This window comes from Phoxinus phoxinus (genome assembly GCF_949152265.1).
Source record: "Phoxinus phoxinus genome assembly, chromosome: 20".
Lineage (NCBI taxonomy): Eukaryota > Metazoa > Chordata > Actinopteri > Cypriniformes > Leuciscidae > Phoxinus > Phoxinus phoxinus.
In genome coordinates this window covers 855,879-873,496 of record NC_136895.1, presented here as the reverse complement: position 1 = coordinate 873,496, position 17,618 = coordinate 855,879, and the positions used below count along the sequence as shown (strand labels likewise).

At 40.0% G+C, this 17,618-nt stretch overlaps 1 protein-coding gene across 1 annotated transcript; it reads left to right on the top strand.

The window, feature by feature from the left end:
- The first annotated feature begins 11,427 nt into the window (after nucleotides 1-11,427).
- Nucleotides 11,428-15,734, top strand: LOC306988191 (patched domain-containing protein 3-like). The gene is made up of 4 exons (XM_079592998.1): nucleotides 11,428-12,301; nucleotides 12,622-12,749; nucleotides 12,838-12,983; nucleotides 13,060-15,734. The coding sequence occupies exons 1-4, from the start codon at nucleotides 11,600-11,602 to the stop codon at nucleotides 14,688-14,690; spliced, it is 2,607 nt and encodes an 868-aa protein (XP_079449124.1). The 5' UTR covers nucleotides 11,428-11,599; the 3' UTR covers nucleotides 14,691-15,734.
- The last annotated feature ends 1,884 nt before the right edge of the window (nucleotides 15,735-17,618 follow it).

Genomic DNA, 17,618 nt, shown 5'->3' with positions numbered 1-17,618 from the left:
TAGCCACATCTGATTGGCTAATAAGAACACATTATGTATACATGAAAATAACTGTAACAAACAATGTATTTTAACTAACACTATAACACCACCCCACTTTTTAGCTCTGCAGAGTCCCTTCTGCACAACTGAGGGTGAACAGTTAACTTTTTGTTGTCTTCTATTTTCTTCTTTAGTCCATATAACGACTTGGGGCTCGAACAAGTCGCCCCCTTTTTGTCTTCGTCCCCTCTTTTCCACAGGGATTAGGGTTACAGTTAGAGTCCATTACAAGGAGGGTCAGAGGCTCTTCCGACAAAGAGTTGTCAAATGTTGACAGGTTTGGTGATTCTGCCCCTGTGGCAACAGGTACCTGAACAGTTATTGGAACCAGGGAGCCTTCCTCGGTGCATGTGTATTTGTGTCGCAGACGCTGCATCCAGGCAGGTATGTGCGATCATGATGCAGTACTTTCTCAATTCGTCTGTCCCTGACTTAGTAGAGCACTGGTCCAAGGCATGCTGTGACGACCAATGGCCCTTGCCATGGGGGTTGGAGTTTTGGACTGTTGCCCTTTCTCTTGCTACTGACCCTCATTGACACAAGATCACCTACTTGGTAGGACTTCTCTCTGGCGAGTCTGAGCAGAGCGTAAGTTCTGGCGCGCTACTTGATGAGCCTGCTGGAGGTTAGCTTGCAGTTCCCTGGTAACCTCGTCCATCCTTAGCCAGATGTCATGTGGCTGGAAAACTTCTCGCCCCAGCATCAGCTGATTGGGTGTGAAGCTTGTCGCTGAATGCACAGTGCTCCTGTACACCGCAGTGAGTAAGGGAAGATGCTCATCCCAATTCTGCTGACTTTGATCCACATAACACCGAATCATCTGCAAGAGCGTTCTATTGAATCTTTCCACTTGTCTGTTCGAAGCCAGATGATATGTTGCGGTCCGGGTCTTGGTTACTTGTAACAGACGACAAACCTCCGTAAACAGCAAACTCTCAAAATTCCGTCCTTGGTCAGTGTGAATCTCAAGGGGAGCCCCAAAGCGTGAGATGAAGTCAAACACCAACCTCTTTGCTGTTGTCTCAGCTCCTTGTTCGGGGACAGGGAATGCCTCTACCCAACGAGTAAACTGTTCAATTATAACGAGGATGTACCTGTTGCCTGACTTGGATTCCGGGAATGGTCCAAGGACATGAAGGTGTAAGTTGGTCCATTGGTGCTCCAACCTGGTAGTTCTTGGCCCTACCCATTGGACTGGTTGTTTTAGAGGAACTACACTGTGGGAACTTTTAGACACATGTGGAGCTGCATGAGCGTCTTTTCCTCCCCTGCATGACCCGCTTGTGCCGGATTGTGACAGGATTGGAGAACCTCATTCTTCAGTGAAACAGGAACAAGTAAGTCCAGAGATGACATACCTTCATTGACATCATCCCAACGGTAATAGAGAACCCGATCTCGCATCTCCACTTGAGACCAACACAGCCAGTACTTGTGAACCGCTGGGCTCTGCATCATGACCTCTTCCCTAGCAGGCAAAAAACCACAAGACATCCATTTATGGAGAACTGAAAGGTCTGGGTCAGCTAACTGTTCTTCCCTGAGACTTTCGGGGCTGCAGCCAGTTTGAGGAAGGACCTGGGTTGTCATCACCTTCTTCATTAACATCACTGGGTGTGTTATGAACACCTCATGAACCGCCAAGGGGATGACATCATCGACATCTTCTTCGAATCTGGCCCATTGATGGGGGAGCTTTCGGCAGAAGCAACAGCCCTTGCATGGCAAGCTATATAGGTATTTTCCTGCTTGATAACGGTCACAAGGTTCTTCATTCAGAGTCCTACAGAGCGTCAGCGCTGGAATGGTGTGTACATGGCCTATGCTCGATGACAAAATTGTACTGACTGAGTTCTTCAAGCCACCTAGCCAGTTGGTCTTCTGGTCTCTTAAACCTGTATAGCCACGTGAGACTGTTCAGTGAGCGTTTCACTTGCAGAAGTTGTTGAAGATTCTATTATTTAGAAAATAAGTAATTTTGCTATATATTTGTACACCATTATTTCCTCTGTGTGTGACTTTGGTTTGACTTTTGGGTGCTTAAAGAAATGTCAGAATGCTGATGCAACAGAGAATTCTATTTAGGTGTGTCACATGGTGTCACATGGTGCCCAAAATAATCTATAGGATGTATGAACATTTTTGGAGGCGATGTTTGTATGTGAAAAGCTAAACGATGTTCGGGAGTCATCTCCTGCGGGAGGTTGCTCGGCTTTGTTTTGTTAAATAATTCTAAATATTTCTGGAATCAAAGATCTTTGAGAAGTGATTTCACAAAAAGATTGAAACCACAACAAATTAGGGCTGTCACTTTTTGTTCGAAAATCGATTGCACAATCGATCGGACCAACCAACACAAGTTTCGAAAATGAAAATAGGGAATCGATTTTAACGGCTTTCAGGACGCAGAATGCGCGGCGCTGGCCGCTGGGTTCAGCATTGCGCTTCAGATACAACGCGATTTGCGCGATTGAACTTTGACCGCGGCGTGCGCACCGCTTGGTCAACCCAGCAACAAAACGTCTCGCTATCTGTAGCCTATTGAATGGCTCAGCCATTGAACCGCACAGTCCAATGGCATAGATCTGACCAATTGTTAATGTGTTTGAGAGGTAAAAACAAAAGAGCTGCTTTCACAAAACAGAATGTCTCGCAAACCATTGAATTGAATGGGTCTCATAGCGCCGCGAATGCCGTGCCCTGTCTGAACGGCGCTTTCTCTCAGAGCGCGTCCAGCTCGTCACGATACGCCCGCAGCGAACGCGCATCACACAGCAACTGCAGGTTCTGATAAACACACATAACAGCAAATTATAGCCTACTTCTGCATAAGGTGTCGCCAGTATTTAGAAAATTTCAAGCATAGGCTACAGATAGCTTACAGACTCGGGCTACAGGCTACGTAGGTGAAATTTGTTTGACATTTCTAATCGTGAAAACAGCCATGCTAAAGCCTGCAGTAATGTTTTTCATTGAGGTTATGGCAGTCCACTCTGCTTTTCGAGAATGTTACACTCCTGTTTGTAATTGTACACGAAATTTCATGTAAATAAATCATCAGAAATATTGTGCGTCTCAAGCGCCCTCTTTACGTTCGTCCTAATGCCTGTTAGTTGTCCGTGGATTGGCCTATATTTGGCGTTGAAAATGGAAATGTTTTTAGACTTTAGACATGGAAAATCGATTTTACAATCGATTCAATGAACACTTATGTCTCGAAAATCGAAAAGGATTTTTTTCACAAAAGTGACAGCCCTACAACAAATGGCGACGAGGATGGGATATGTTAGGAGCTGAAGAAACCACGAAGGGCATCTCTGGTGACCGGCACAGACAACAGTGGCCACTGTACTTTGAGGTGAGCATTTTTGCTTTTGTGTAAAGTATGTGTTGGTCACCAGCTGCCCGGAAGTGGTAAGAAAAGCTTCTTCAAATTTAAAGAACTTTAAAAATTGGAAAAGGGGTCTTTGATTCCAGAAATGATTGCATGCATTGTGATTTCTAATAGGAAGGCCTTGTAGATATCAAGTAGTTTGTAATAGCGCGGGGGAGCTCCCAGTAGTGTTTGCCAGTGCTTATATAATCCTGTGTGGATTTTATGAACACTGGTGTTGCTGATTTGGCGCTAAGGTTTTGTTGTACGTACGCAAGAATCTGTTTGTTTATTAAAATGGCCTCGATGGATAATAACCAAGAGCATGCACACAGATGATTTGTATTTACTGATAAGGATATCAGTTATTGATTTGTGGTACTTGTCAAGAGGGCCTTGTAGCAACAATGACAATGACATCCGGTCAGCTGCTTTTCAAATTAGTGATCCTGATCTCGCAAACACATCTTTCATTGTCTGAAAAGACACGTAACATGACACCCCAACATTCCTCACACAAAGAAACACACACACACACACCAAACGTTTCTTTAAGTGAATCATATTTAAGACATTACCAAATGTATATGATACTTTTCTGTGTTGCAGTTTATGTGCCACATAACATTGGGATTGTTTACAATATTAGTATGTATTAATCAAACTTTAAATGCTTCTCATATGTATATCTTATGCAACGTTCTTCCTATAAGCTTTCATTGTGACGATAGAGATGCGGAAGCAATTGCAAGTGACACTCTTTTTATTATGAAAGATGAACAAGCTTATACAGTTCGTGAGAAACAGGATGGCGACGCAGGGACCCCGATGGTCAGACGAACCCAGTGTGACGAAGTGCAGAGGTGTGTTGAGACAAATCCAACGACGACAATAATCCAAGAATCCACGGGAACAGGAACACGGCAGGCACAAGACTCGACACGCAGACTGGGACACAACTGGGTAACCACAAACAACGATCTGACAAAGGAGATGGGAAGGAAGTGAGTATAAATACACAGTGATGAGATGAGCTGCAGCTGGTGACGGGAGTGATGAACTTGATTGCTGATGAGTGCAAATGAGTCGGCACGCCCACACAATCAACACACACACACACATAACCACAGAACACGATACAAGAAAGAGACAATGGATTTATGAACCGTGACATTCATATGACATGTTTGATATCATTTTAAATCTTGAGACCTAACGGAGTTGAATCCTTTTCAGTCGTAGAAATTACGAATTCCAAGCTCAATCATAAATTATTCAGCAGGGGGTGTTCTCGACAAGACAAAGACAGTTTTTCCGCTTCCGAATCACTGAAGGTGATTGGCCACTCGCGCAAAAGAAGGCGGATCCATACATTCTTTAAAGAGCTAAACCCCGGTTAGCTCCTTCTCTTCCGCACTCGTCTGCCCTTCATCCCGGCTTCGTCATGTGAAAGGTCTCCGGTCATGAACTCCTCAGGAGTTTGCGTCTTCTTTTATTTTCTTTATCTTAGTCTTTTGTTTTCATTTTCAAATTCTCCTTTGTTCGCTTCCACCTAAGAGTAAAACGAACTTAGCCCGAATTATTCCTTCGATAACTTCACTTCCAAGAGGCCTTCAAATCTCCCGCGACCAGCGCGCTCCGGAAACACGAAAGAACGCGCCTCAGTACGAGAACGCGCGCTCCCCTGGTCTCAGACACACAAACAAACGAACTATGCAAGTATAACTCCAACGAGTTTTAATGTTTTAAGGTTTGATTCGTTGTTGGCTCTCAAAAGGTCTGTGATTTTGCTACAGAGATCATTCTGTGATCTCTCTCTCATTCTCTCTCACTCTCTCTCACACACAAACCTCCACACACGCTGCACGCGCGGCCCTGCCCTCGCTCTCATCCTCTCTCTCTCTCCAAATCTCCCTCTCTCATCTGTTATCCGTTTTGTCTTGTATTGTTTAACTGTAAGTTATGTACATAGACATATAATCGGTGTATCTTGTGTAGTCCGTATATTCTGTAGTTTTGCATTTATTAAAACCATTATATCCATGACTGATTCTGTTTGAAGGTTCATAAATACAGTCAATGAGATTTGCCGTTCCAAGAGCTACCAGCGCTTATTATTTACTACATTGAGTAGTTTAATTTTATAAACACAGGAAAATTAATGTTCACGGCTGGAAAGTTAACATTTCTTGGAGTTTGTAAGAAAGGATAACTTTATTGAGAAATTGATAGGTTAATCTTGGTCGTTTGCTGGACAAACACCTATTTGATAATTACATTAATTTCCCTTAAAGGATTAGTTCACTTCTAAAATGAAAATTCTGTCATCATATACTCACCCTTAAGTTGTTTCAAACCTGTATGAATTTCTTTCCTCTGCTGAACACAAAGGAAGATATTTAGAAGAATGTCAGTAACCAAACAGTTTTTGGTTCCCATTGACTTCCATAATAGGAAAAAATATACTATGGAAGTCAATGGGAACCAAAAACTGTCTTCCTTTGTGTTCAGCAGAGGAAAGAAATTCATACAGGTTTGAAACAACTTAAGGGTGAGTATATGATGACAGAATTTTCACTTTAAAAGTGAACTAATCCTTTAAGGATTATCTCATACTCGATCTGAAATAAGATTATTGATATATGAATGAGGAATTATAAGACGTTGTGATTGATTATTCATATATTCATATAATCTATCTATTTTCAATTTTCGATAATTAAATGTAACTGTAATATGCAATATATTAATCATATTCATGATTAGTTATTAAAATTCCCTATAGATCATTTGAGCTAATGTTCAGGTATGACCCAATGCCGTTACAGCCTTGAGGATGACATGGTGTACTGATAAGGATATCAGTTGTTGATCTGTGTTTTACTTATCAAGAGGGCCTTGAGGATGGTAGGTATATAGCATGCGCACAGATGAAGTTTAGCCTATGGTTACCGTCTCGTTATGGGTTTAACGAGAGTCTGCTCAGGTAGGCTGTGTTGAGAAAGAAAGAATGTGTGAAGGCATGTAGTAATGGTCTGTATTAACAAATGTAAAGGAAAACAATTGTTTCAAGATATTAACTCTGCAGATTATTGCAGTATGAAATAAGTTAAAATAATAAAATATTTATTTAATCAAGAAATGTAGCCTAATAATATATATATATATATATATTAGGGGTGTAGCCGAATACGGTATTCGGAAAGGCACAAATAACGTGTTTTTTACAAATACTTATTTCGAACAAATACTTAAAAAAATATTTGTATTCGGGAATTGGAAAAACTTTTTAACAAAAAGCTGCGTTTCCTCATGAGACCGCAGTGCACGACGCCCGGATGAGTGAGTGACGGACACAGGCTGCTCCACAGCAACAGAGAGCGCTCGGCTGAGCGAAAAAACACTTAACTGCATCACTATTTTGGTTGAATAGATTTTGGTACCTTAACTGGGTTCCTGAGGAAGTTTATAACTTTCGGGAAGCGGAGTTTGATCGGGAGATTATTCCATTACACGGCATTATTGACGTCTGCAGTCGGGTGCTCTCATGTTCGCTCTGTTTACGTAACGTCAGCTGTTTAGCGCGGTAATTTAGACAATAGACTGTTGACAGAGTAACGTTAACGTTCGGTTAAAATGCTTGTGTAGTTGTGTCGAATTGTATGCACGTGTGGGAGTTATATGGTATGTTTAAGTTACTCTGTCTTTTGCAGACAGCAAGAAGTAGGCTGTAGGCTTCATCATGTTCACAATGGTATTTTATTAGGTGCCTCAGCCCCTTTGGGATGAGTATACCATTGTATCCGTTAGTTTTCTTATTATTATTATTCTTGATATTTTGGCCAATAACTTTTGTACAATTTGTCAGAAAATCATAAATGTGGTATCTATGGATTCCTAGGGAGGTACCACGTGTCCGCCATTTTAAATTGTGTCATAATTTGCAATAACTTTCCTTGGGAGGTACCACGTGTCCTCCATTTTAAATTGTGTCATAATTTGCAATAACTTTACTATTTAACTATTTGACATATCTTCACAAACTTTAGTATGGATCACTGACACAATGTCCTGAAGGTACATGAGAATATTGAACACAGCGCCACCTAGTGTTCCAGAGATATAAGGTCTTTTGCAAAAACGCGTATAACTTTTTAAAAACATTGTTCAAATTTTGATTGATTTATGTCATTATGTTCCTTGGCTTATGCCGATTCCGACGATATCTCATTTGTCAATTTCCAACAATGTGACTGTCCACCATATTGGAGCAAATGAAAAACAGTTTTTTCGCTACTCCTCTTTCAAATCTTGCTCAATTTTGTCCGAAATTAGATCAGATGATCTTTGGCCTGAGCCGCACAGAAATGACAGAACAGATTTTTGATAGTTGCCACCGTTCCCGAGATATTCCTCTCTGAAGTTGACTTAGCCTGTGTTTGTTGCCTTATGGTAGTTAGCTTAGCATAATAATTGGTTAGCATGCTAACCAGGTGCCATTCTTTCTAATGTGGCTCTTCAGCTATCAGGATAACCATAAGCTTCATTAGCATTAAGCTAGCTTAGCATGCTAATCTCGTTAACATGATTTTGTGTGCTTATTCTTACACTGAAGCCTCTCCTATGCAGCTTTGTAGTTTACGTCCTCTGAGTGGCGCAAGTTGCTAAACCACGTGTCATGAATCCTAAACCGTTCCGTTTGTGGGTTCGAATCCTGTGTGGCACATGAACAGACCGCAAGAAGTATTGTGGCCTTAAGTGGTGTAAAAGTTGCTTCTAATTGTTCTGTGACTTAAGAATACTTTGGTTATTAAAGTTTCCATTGGAAGACTTGGCCCCTGTAAGGCTGCTTGCAGCTTTAATTAGTTGTTGGTTTAACCATGGATGAGGTAATGGCTGATATGTTATTTTCTTTTCAATGACGTTCCTTGTTTTCACATGGATTTATGGAAAAACATCAATCAATATTGCATATCCATAATTATTATAATGGATATAATTAAAGAATACTTACTCTATAAAGTAAATTAGAAGTGTAACGCCAAAATTTTTTGATTAGTACGCCTATTTTAAATTTTACTCGAATACAAATACAAATACTTTTCCCCCCTCAACAAATACAAATACAGATACAAATATTGGCTGCTTTGCACACCCCTAATATATATATATATATATATATATATATATAAATAAGATTGCACATGCTTAATATATGTTATATCTGAAGACATCTTTGTATCTCATTATCCCTAAAGAAAGGGTGGAAAAAATGATTCCATTGTAGATAATTAAGTGTGTGAAGGTGAACAAAATTGGGTGACCAAGCTTCAACAGCCATAAATACTGTTCAGGAATCTTAGAATTGTAGTAAATGGGAATTGTTGATTCAATAATAAAAAATAACAGATAAAAGGAATTCCTTGATGTTGGTTGAGGAACATTTTATTCACCATGCTAGATTATTTTGAACACAGCATGCAAATAAAGTTAGATAATTGCTGATATTGAAAAACAGAAATAGCTTGCTTTTTCCTGCAATGAAGAACTTGCTTTACTAAAAATAGAATGGAAGAACTGCTGTTGTCAACCAGTGAGATTTTCTATATATATATATATATATATATATATATATATATATATATATATATAAAAACCTAGTAAAAAAAGTGACATTTAGATAAAGAGCTGATAGTTCAGACACAATTGGAACTAGTATTTTTAAAAGTTTAATTTGATTTATGCGGATCTCTGAGTGTTCAAATTTCAGATGGCTTCAATGACAGAGACGAATTGAAGCAACAAAAGGTCAAAGACACGACTGCAGAAAGAAGAAGAGAGAAGTGGGTGAGGGGGATTCAGCTCCCCTCCTGAAATTGACTCTCTGGAAAGCTCAGCAAGGAGAAAGACTGATTTAATGCTGGAAAAGGTGAAACTTTCACTTGAGACTTTTCCTAAGGACAAAGAGACTTTTCCTGAGATGCAAAATTTTGGCAGGATCAACTTCAACTTTCAAAAGCCCAAACTGAGAAGAGGCAGAGAAAACAACAGAGCCTAAACACCGGGCCTTTGAGTGACATCATCGGCTGACGACACATGCAGAGCGACAGCCAAGAAGCTTCAACAGACTGATGATCTAAAAACAGAAGAACTGACCCTTACGGGCAACACAGGTGTGGCCTCCTCAATGATCACTCTAGAGCCTGCTTCAAATTTGGTTAATTATTATATTAACTTTATTCATTTTGATTATTCACTGGTCTCATAGCAATTCTTTATATGCTCTGCTAAACTAACCCTCTCTGCTTGTTCAGTAGGTACAAGTCCAGCCCTATAAGAAAAAGAAAATATGTTGACAGACAGAAGTGGGTGCTCAAACTCACCAAATAATTAGAACGGAGGCTGGATTTGGTATAGTGAGGGCTATTAGATTAAACAACTATAGGGCTAAAAGCATGATAGAATTATTCTCTGGCAAAGAAAAAGATATACACAAAAGGTCAAAGAATAATTAGTATTGTTGGCAAAACTACGACACTGGTCACTCCATCTTGTTTTGGTAATTTTCTAGAGATAGATGAATGATTATGAAATCACAAACGTCAAAACTGGGATAATGAGGTGGAAATGTTATTGGCCAAGGATCCAAGATTATGCAGAGATCTCCAATTTTCTTCTTAAACGCAAATCTGCGGAAGTTCGATAAGTTGGATAGAGGTAGCGATATCAAAGCAATCCGATTGTTTTTTATAAAGAATAGTATCGGAGATATGTTCACATGCTGTAAAAATAGAAAAATGCTTGTTTATAAATGAGTGTAAAGAAGAAAATCAAGGATTTATGAATAAATTTGATGGAGCTCCAAACACAGACAAACACGCTGTCGCGACGCATGCGCAAAACAAAATCGTAATTTTGTGTTTTGTTTTGATTGTAAGAGGGCCTTTTACAGTTTCAATTATGTATTTCTTTAGTCTGTATGTGTAATGATGTGAGGATGCAGAAGAATCAATTTGCAGCTTTATTGGAATAGCCAACAGGCCGGGTAAATCAGGGGCAGACAGAACAACGGGGATAATCACAGAGCAGAAGTAGTTAACAGGCAAGGGTCGAGGCAGGCGGCAGGAATCACAGTCCAATGAACAATCCGGGTCGAGGTAGGCAGCAGAAGAATCAGAAGTCGATATAAACAATCCAAGGTCAGTAACAGTTCAGCAAACACAGGAAAAACGCTCAGAAATTGTACGCCGGGGCAATGCAATACTTCGCAATGAACTTGAGAGTGAACGGGGTTTATATGGGTGAGTGTGGATGTGCTGCATGGACTGTTTGTGTAATCAGTCCCAGGTGAGCGGCATGATGGGATATGGAGTTTGTGATGGTTAATATTCTGGTGAAAGTGTCCTACACTGGTGAAGAGGAGGTGAAGTGGAAGCCTGCTCTGTAACAGTATGACCATAAATGATGGAATATTTTAAGTCTATTTTGCCACAATGTGAAGAAAATCCAGCAAACCCCAAAGGGTTAATACATAAGTTTGAGTGTTTTATGTCGGTCGAAGCACGATAAGACGCAAAGGAGAATCCACTGTCCAAAAGAGAGGGGGGAGGGTTGCTTTCTGTAAACACTGATTTGAGTTCTGTATTGTGCCCCCTCAATTAGAGCACTGGATCACAACTGTCAAATATTAATGTTTTTAAATCAAAATATTCTCTTATCATGTTGTGTGAGAGTGTGATTTCAAAATACCCTCTTGTCGTTTCTGCAGGTAAGATATTTTTTGCAGCCTTGGCTTAATGTAGTAATGTGTGTTTCTATTTTTATACTGGACCCACATCTTTTGCCCTTACTGTAGAAGTGAATCTGGGTTAGCTAATGTAGCTTTTGAATTTAATCAAATATTTCTCTGGATGGGGGAATTCCCGGGGTGTTGTAGTCAATTATTTCTTTAAAGACTAGAATTTACTTTGTGTATCCACATCCTCGCTACGATCCCTTAATATTGAAAAGGGCAGGTGCCAACAAGGAAGTTTGCTAATGAGTAACTTTAATCTGTTAAAGAGCAACAGTGTTCAGCTCAGCCTATAAGTAAGTTATGACAACATTGAGTCATTGAAGGAGGATGTTTCTGGGGCTTTGCAGAAGAGCAAGAGATTCACCGTAGACCGTTAACGTGCATGGAGGATGACGAAGTGTAAAACAGACTGCATCGAAAGGCCTCTGTCTCTGGCCTTTGAAAAACTCGGTTGTGTTGTTGGTAGACATCCATGTGTTTTTATTTTATTTGCTCTATGTGTGTCTGCTGCCCTTGGACCTGGTTTCATCTTTCTTCACGAGAGGGAGGCAAATGATATTGAAGACCAGTTTACGCCTGCCAATGGACCTGCCAAGTTGGAGAGGGCGATCGTGGAGGAAAACTTCCCACAATCAGAAGAGTTTTCTCAGCTAAGACTTGCGTCTGATGGCACGTATGCCTCTTTGATCATCACAGGCTTGCACAGAGAAAATATATTAACTGAAGCAGCTTTTAATGACATTATAGAGCTAGATAGACAAGTGAAAAGTATAACGTCAGGAAACACTTTTGAAAACCTCTGTGCCAAAACAAAGGGAAGGTGCATGTCAAACGCAATTTTAGACATTATAAATTACAATGCTACTGAAATACTTTCTTCAAACATAACATATCCGATGAATAATCGCACATTTTTGGGAACAACCATCGGCGGAGTAGAGCCGAATAGCTCAGAGCTGACCAGTGCCAAAGCCGTCAGGCTTTTTTATTTCTTAGACGAGAAGAAGAAAGAAAAAGAAGAAAAGATGATGATGAAAAACTGGCTTGATGGCTTTCTAAATCTCCTCTCAAACTCTACAGAGCGGAAAACAGTAAGTCATGGAAATGATTGTGAGTTATGAGTTATATCTACATGTATACAGATACCTGATGACCATTGTGTGTGTAAAAGTATCTCAAATGACATTAATCAAATAATTTCCAATAACTATAACTCAATTACCAAAATTAATTTAAATAACAATATTTTAATAAAATGAACATTGATGTACATTTTCTTGATTTTTCTCCAGGCTATTCATGTCTTGTCCTAATTTGCCCTAACTTTTTCTTCACTGTGCTTCACCACAATGCAACACATTCATGTATTCAGTAACTATACTGAACTGTGTTTCGTGTTGATTTTCTACAGGTTCATGTGTCTTACTTTACATCCATATCAAGACAGAATGAGTTTGAGAGCAATTCAGACTCTGTCATCCCCCTCTTCTCGGTTACGTATTTCCTGGCCATTACCGTTTCAATCCTGTCTTGTTTGAGGTATCACGATTAATTGAAATAATCACATAAGCACATGTTTCTGTCACTAGCGATGTGATTGATCTCTATAGCATGTCCTCTTCCTCAGGCTAGACTGTGTCAGGACGAAGGTGTGGGTGGCTGCGTTCGGTGTGGTCTCCACTGGGATGGCCGTGTTGGCCGGCTTTGGTCTCCTGCTCTTCTGTGGGATGCCGTTTGCCATGACCGTGGCCACAGCGCCCTTTCTGATTCTGGGTAAATGTCATTAATTTCCTCACCTTAGGTGTCTCACAGCTGATGTCCACAGGCTCACCTCTCTGCTTTCCTCCAGGTGTTGGTGTTGATGACATGTTCATTATGATCTCCTGCTGGCAGAAGACTGAAGTTCATAAAGCCGTGGAGGTTCGTTTAGCAGAGACATATAAAGAGGCCGGCGTGTCCATCACTATCACCACGCTGACAGATGTGCTGGCTTTCTACATCGGTCTCATGACGCCCTTCCGCTCAGTCCAGTCCTTCTGCATGTACACCAGCACCGCTCTTCTGTTCTGCTACATCTTCAACATCACCTTCTTTGGCGCGTGTCTCGCACTGAATGGTAGGAGAGAGAAAGGCAACAGACACTGGCTGACCTGCATGAAAGTCCCAGAAGCCACTGGTGATGATGGAGGCTGTTGTGTTGGTGGGGCGTATGATGAAAACACAGATAAGGAATTTGAAATGCCAATAGATTCATTCTTTAAAAACTATTATGGCCCTTTTCTGACAAGAGTGTGGGTTAAGGCGCTCGTGTGTCTGATCTATGCCGGGTATTTGGCCGTCAGCATCTATGGATGCTTCCAGATGCAGGAAGGTCTAGATCTGAAGCATTTAGCAGCAGACGGCTCGTATGTTGGTAGTTACTATGACAAAGAAGATGAATTCTTCTCTGCCTTTGGGCCCAATGTCATGTTGGTTATAAAGGATGAACACTTTCAGTACTGGAACCCAACTGCTCGTGAAAATCTTGACTTGTGTTTGGAAACATTTAAAAATCTGACAGTGGCAAATTCAAGCATTTTCCCGATTTCTTGGCTTAGTGAATACATGAAGTTTGGGCTGAACTTCAGTTTAGACAATGAAACACAATTCAAACGCCATTTAACTGCATTTCTTAATCTGTCTGGTTTTAGTCAAGATGTTAATTTCACTAACAATCAAATTCATGCATCACGTATGTTTATTCAGACTGTGAACATCCGTACAGCGATCGATGAGAAGAACATGCTGGATGTATTTAGAGAAACCGCAGAAAAATGTGGGAAGTTGCAGACACCCGTTGATCTGATAGTGTACCACCCTGCATTCATCTATTTCGACCAATACGCCGTCATCGTCAGTAATACAATCCAGAATATAGTGGTTGCTACGTGTGTAATGTTAGTCATTTCCCTCCTGTTGATCCCAAACCCTCTTTGCTCTCTCTGGGTGACCTTTGCCATCGCGTCGGTCATCGTGGGAGTGGCCGGTTTCATGGCATTATGGGATGTTAGTTTAGACTCTGTGTCTATGATTAATCTTGTTATCTGTATCGGGTTTTCTGTCGACTTCTCTGCTCACATATCCTATGCTTTTGTGTCAAGTGAAAAATCCTCAGTGAATGAGAAAGCCGTGGATGCCATCACTAAACTGGGCTATCCCATCATTCAGGGTGCCGTGTCCACTATCGCAGGGGTGGTGGTGCTCGCGGCTGCTAAAAGCTACATCTTCAGGACCTTCTTCAAAATCATGTTCTTAGTCATTCTCTTTGGGGCCGTCCATGGCATCGTATTCATACCGGTGTTCCTGACCTTCCTCAGCACTTGTAGTAACAGTCATGAAAAAACCCAACAAAATCTTCCAGAGCTCAGTGACACAAGTGAACGGAAATTAAAGGCAGTCGTGATTCAGAATGTATGGTGTGCTGATCCTGACTGTCCATAGGCACCGTGGCAAGTGGTTTACAAAATGGATGGATGAACTTTTGTCTTTTTGTTTGAGCTTAGCTCTGTATGGCACTTTTATTTGACCACGCAAGTAATAGCAATCATTGTGTTCTGTTCTTATGTATACACTGCATCTTACATGTTTTTGTGTATTTATATTTTAATCAAGTTGATCTTTTTCTTTTATACTTTTTCATGCAGTTCTATTAATTATATGCACATCTATTCATTTAAAGCTGCAGTCCGTCGTTTTTCCTCTTTGTCGCCATCTCTGTTAGAAATCTGCAATTGCAGTTATTCGCGGAATTATTAACTGTGCGTGGGTAGTAAATCGGCATGAAACAGCGCGGATGAACACAATGTATTGAGGCTGCCGCGTCGCTGTGGATACTGTAGCCTACTGTCATCAGCAATCTCAGAGTATACTTTTTGAAAGTGTCAACATTAGAATTTTCATCGGAAAATGTCATCTGAACAAGTAAGTAACATTCACGTTTGTTCTGACCAAATTCGGGGGGTGGGGGGAAGCATTGCAGTAGCTATAGCATGCTGATTAAATCTAACGATTGCTTATACTATCACATCAAAACGTGAAAAATATATTTTTTCTGAAGTCCGAAGTCTTTGGGTTTTACAACTGGTAAATCTCCAGTTGTCACTGGTGATTGTCGCTTTAAACTTTCGGGATCCGCCATACCAAGTGCTAAGTTAAATCTCCACCATCATCCACACACGCTATATAGCCGACTAGCCGGGGACTCCTTCTCTATGTGTACAGAAGTGACGTAATGACGCAAAGACATGCTCGAAATTCCCGCGGAAATCCACCAGTACCACTGGAATTAAAATCATTATTACAAGCTTACCGTTTTGAATCGAGGTAAGGCAAGCAGATAGTTTTGAACACTGGCTGGTTACTTTTTTTTCCAAAAATGTCTTTTTTGATATTTTTAAACCCAAAAAAGTGCCGGACTGCAGCTTTAAACACGTCAATGCAAATACAACTTTGCATTTGTAATCCAGTTACATTCAAGGACATTGATTAGACCACATTACTGAACATTGGGAATTTTATGTTTGCATTAAAAGATCTTGATCTCAGCATAATTGTCACTGAAGTGAATGAGTCAGTAATTTATTGACACATTATATGCATGAATGCATAAACCCCTCTGCCGCTAATGTTCTCTCCTGGATGCCATTATATATAGCAGAGGCAATATTTCCTGGTCAACATTTCCTTGTTCCTGGTGGAATATAAATCAGCACTAATGTGAATTTTTTTTAGTTTGAAACAGTAAGTTGAAGAGTAATTCGTCTATTCTGTGTCTAAAGGTCAATTAAACATTAGCAAAAAGATCCTAACTGACTCTTGTGGTGGCAATTTTATGATATTCATGTATCTTTAGTAAAATATAGATGATTAAAAGAATGTCACATGTGTGTCTCTCACTTGTAGTCAGGACAGGAAGCAGACAGACTGGCTTAACCGACCGTCTGCTAGCGGCCTCAGGTCACCAAGGTCAGATAAATCCCATCATATATAGACTCTTTCACCTAGATATCATCATATAGAGACTGTGTCTGTTCCCCGAACTTGGAAATCAAAAAAACGTCCAAACCCATCTAAGGTTAAAAATTTAATTGATGTTCAACAAATAAAAAACAGATATAATACGGATGAGCAAATGATAAAGCTTGGGTTGCTGAATATTCGATCTCTTACCTCAAAAGCGCTAATAGTTAATGAAATGATTACAGATTATAACCTAGATGTGCTGTTTGACAGAAACCTGTTTAACAAATTAATGAACACTATTAGTTAATAAAATAAGTGATTATGGAATTAATCCACACTTACATATTTAATTAATAACAATTCATATATGAACGAATGTATTAACCAGACAGACTCTTCATTAGTTGCTAATGAGGCAATCATTAATGAATAGCTTAGATAATCATTAGTAATAACTAATGCACAGATAATACTGAATTAATGTAAGCATGAATTAATGCTTATTAGTGCACCCTTATTGTAAAGTGTTACCGACTTTATCAAAGAATTTGCGGACTTTCTATCAGAATTAGTATTGGCTGCAGATAAAGTACTAAGTGTTGGTGATTTTAATATACACATAGATAATGAAAAAGATGCATTGGGATTGGCATTTAAAGACATTATAAACTCAATTGGAGTTAGACAACACGTGTCAGGACCGACTCATTGCCGTAATCATACTCTAGATCTAATACTATCACATGGAATAGATGTTGATGCCGTTGAAATACTGCAGCAGAGCGATGACATCTCAGATCACTATCTAGTCTCGTGTAAATTACATTTAGCCAAGGCTGCAAAGCCGACTCCGTGTTATAAATATGTTAGACCGATCACTTCTGCCACTAAAGATTGCTTTATCAATAATCTTCCTAATCAGTTTCATCATCTCAGCATCCTTAGAAGAACTAGATATTGCGACAGAAACTTTTAACTCTATCTTTTCCAGCACTTTAGACACAGTTGCTCCGCTGCGCTTAAAGAAGATTAAAGAACATAGTCCAGCTCCGTGGCACAACGAGCACACTCAGGCCCTTAAGAGAGCAGCCAGAAAAATGGAGCGCATAGAAGCTTTACATAGAAGGGGGGAATCTCCTCAACCACCACCAATGTGCAGCAATTTACCTTGGATATTATACAATTTGCAAGCATACAAAGTTTGTGGAAAAATACACTTTTTTTCAAGATGTTTCCAACTCTGAACCAATTCTGTAGTTATATATATAAATATATATATGTGTGTGTGTATTGTCTTTGCATTCTTTCTTGTGGCTCAGTGACACCTGAATGAAAGGCTCATTAGTATGCAGCATTAGCAGGTCTTTGTCTTCAGGTGTGAATGAGGACATTATTCATGACCTTGTT

Excerpts from the sequence above, each read along its gene's own strand:
- LOC306988191 (XM_079592998.1), top strand. The coding sequence starts at position 11,600 with ATGACGAAGTGTAAAACAGACTGCATCGAAAGGCCTCTGTCTCTGGCC. Across the intron at positions 12,750-12,837 it reads TCAATCCTGTCTTGTTTGAG|GCTAGACTGTGTCAGGACGA; the intron begins GTATCACGATTA and ends CCTCTTCCTCAG. Across the intron at positions 12,984-13,059 it reads AGCGCCCTTTCTGATTCTGG|GTGTTGGTGTTGATGACATG; the intron begins GTAAATGTCATT and ends GCTTTCCTCCAG.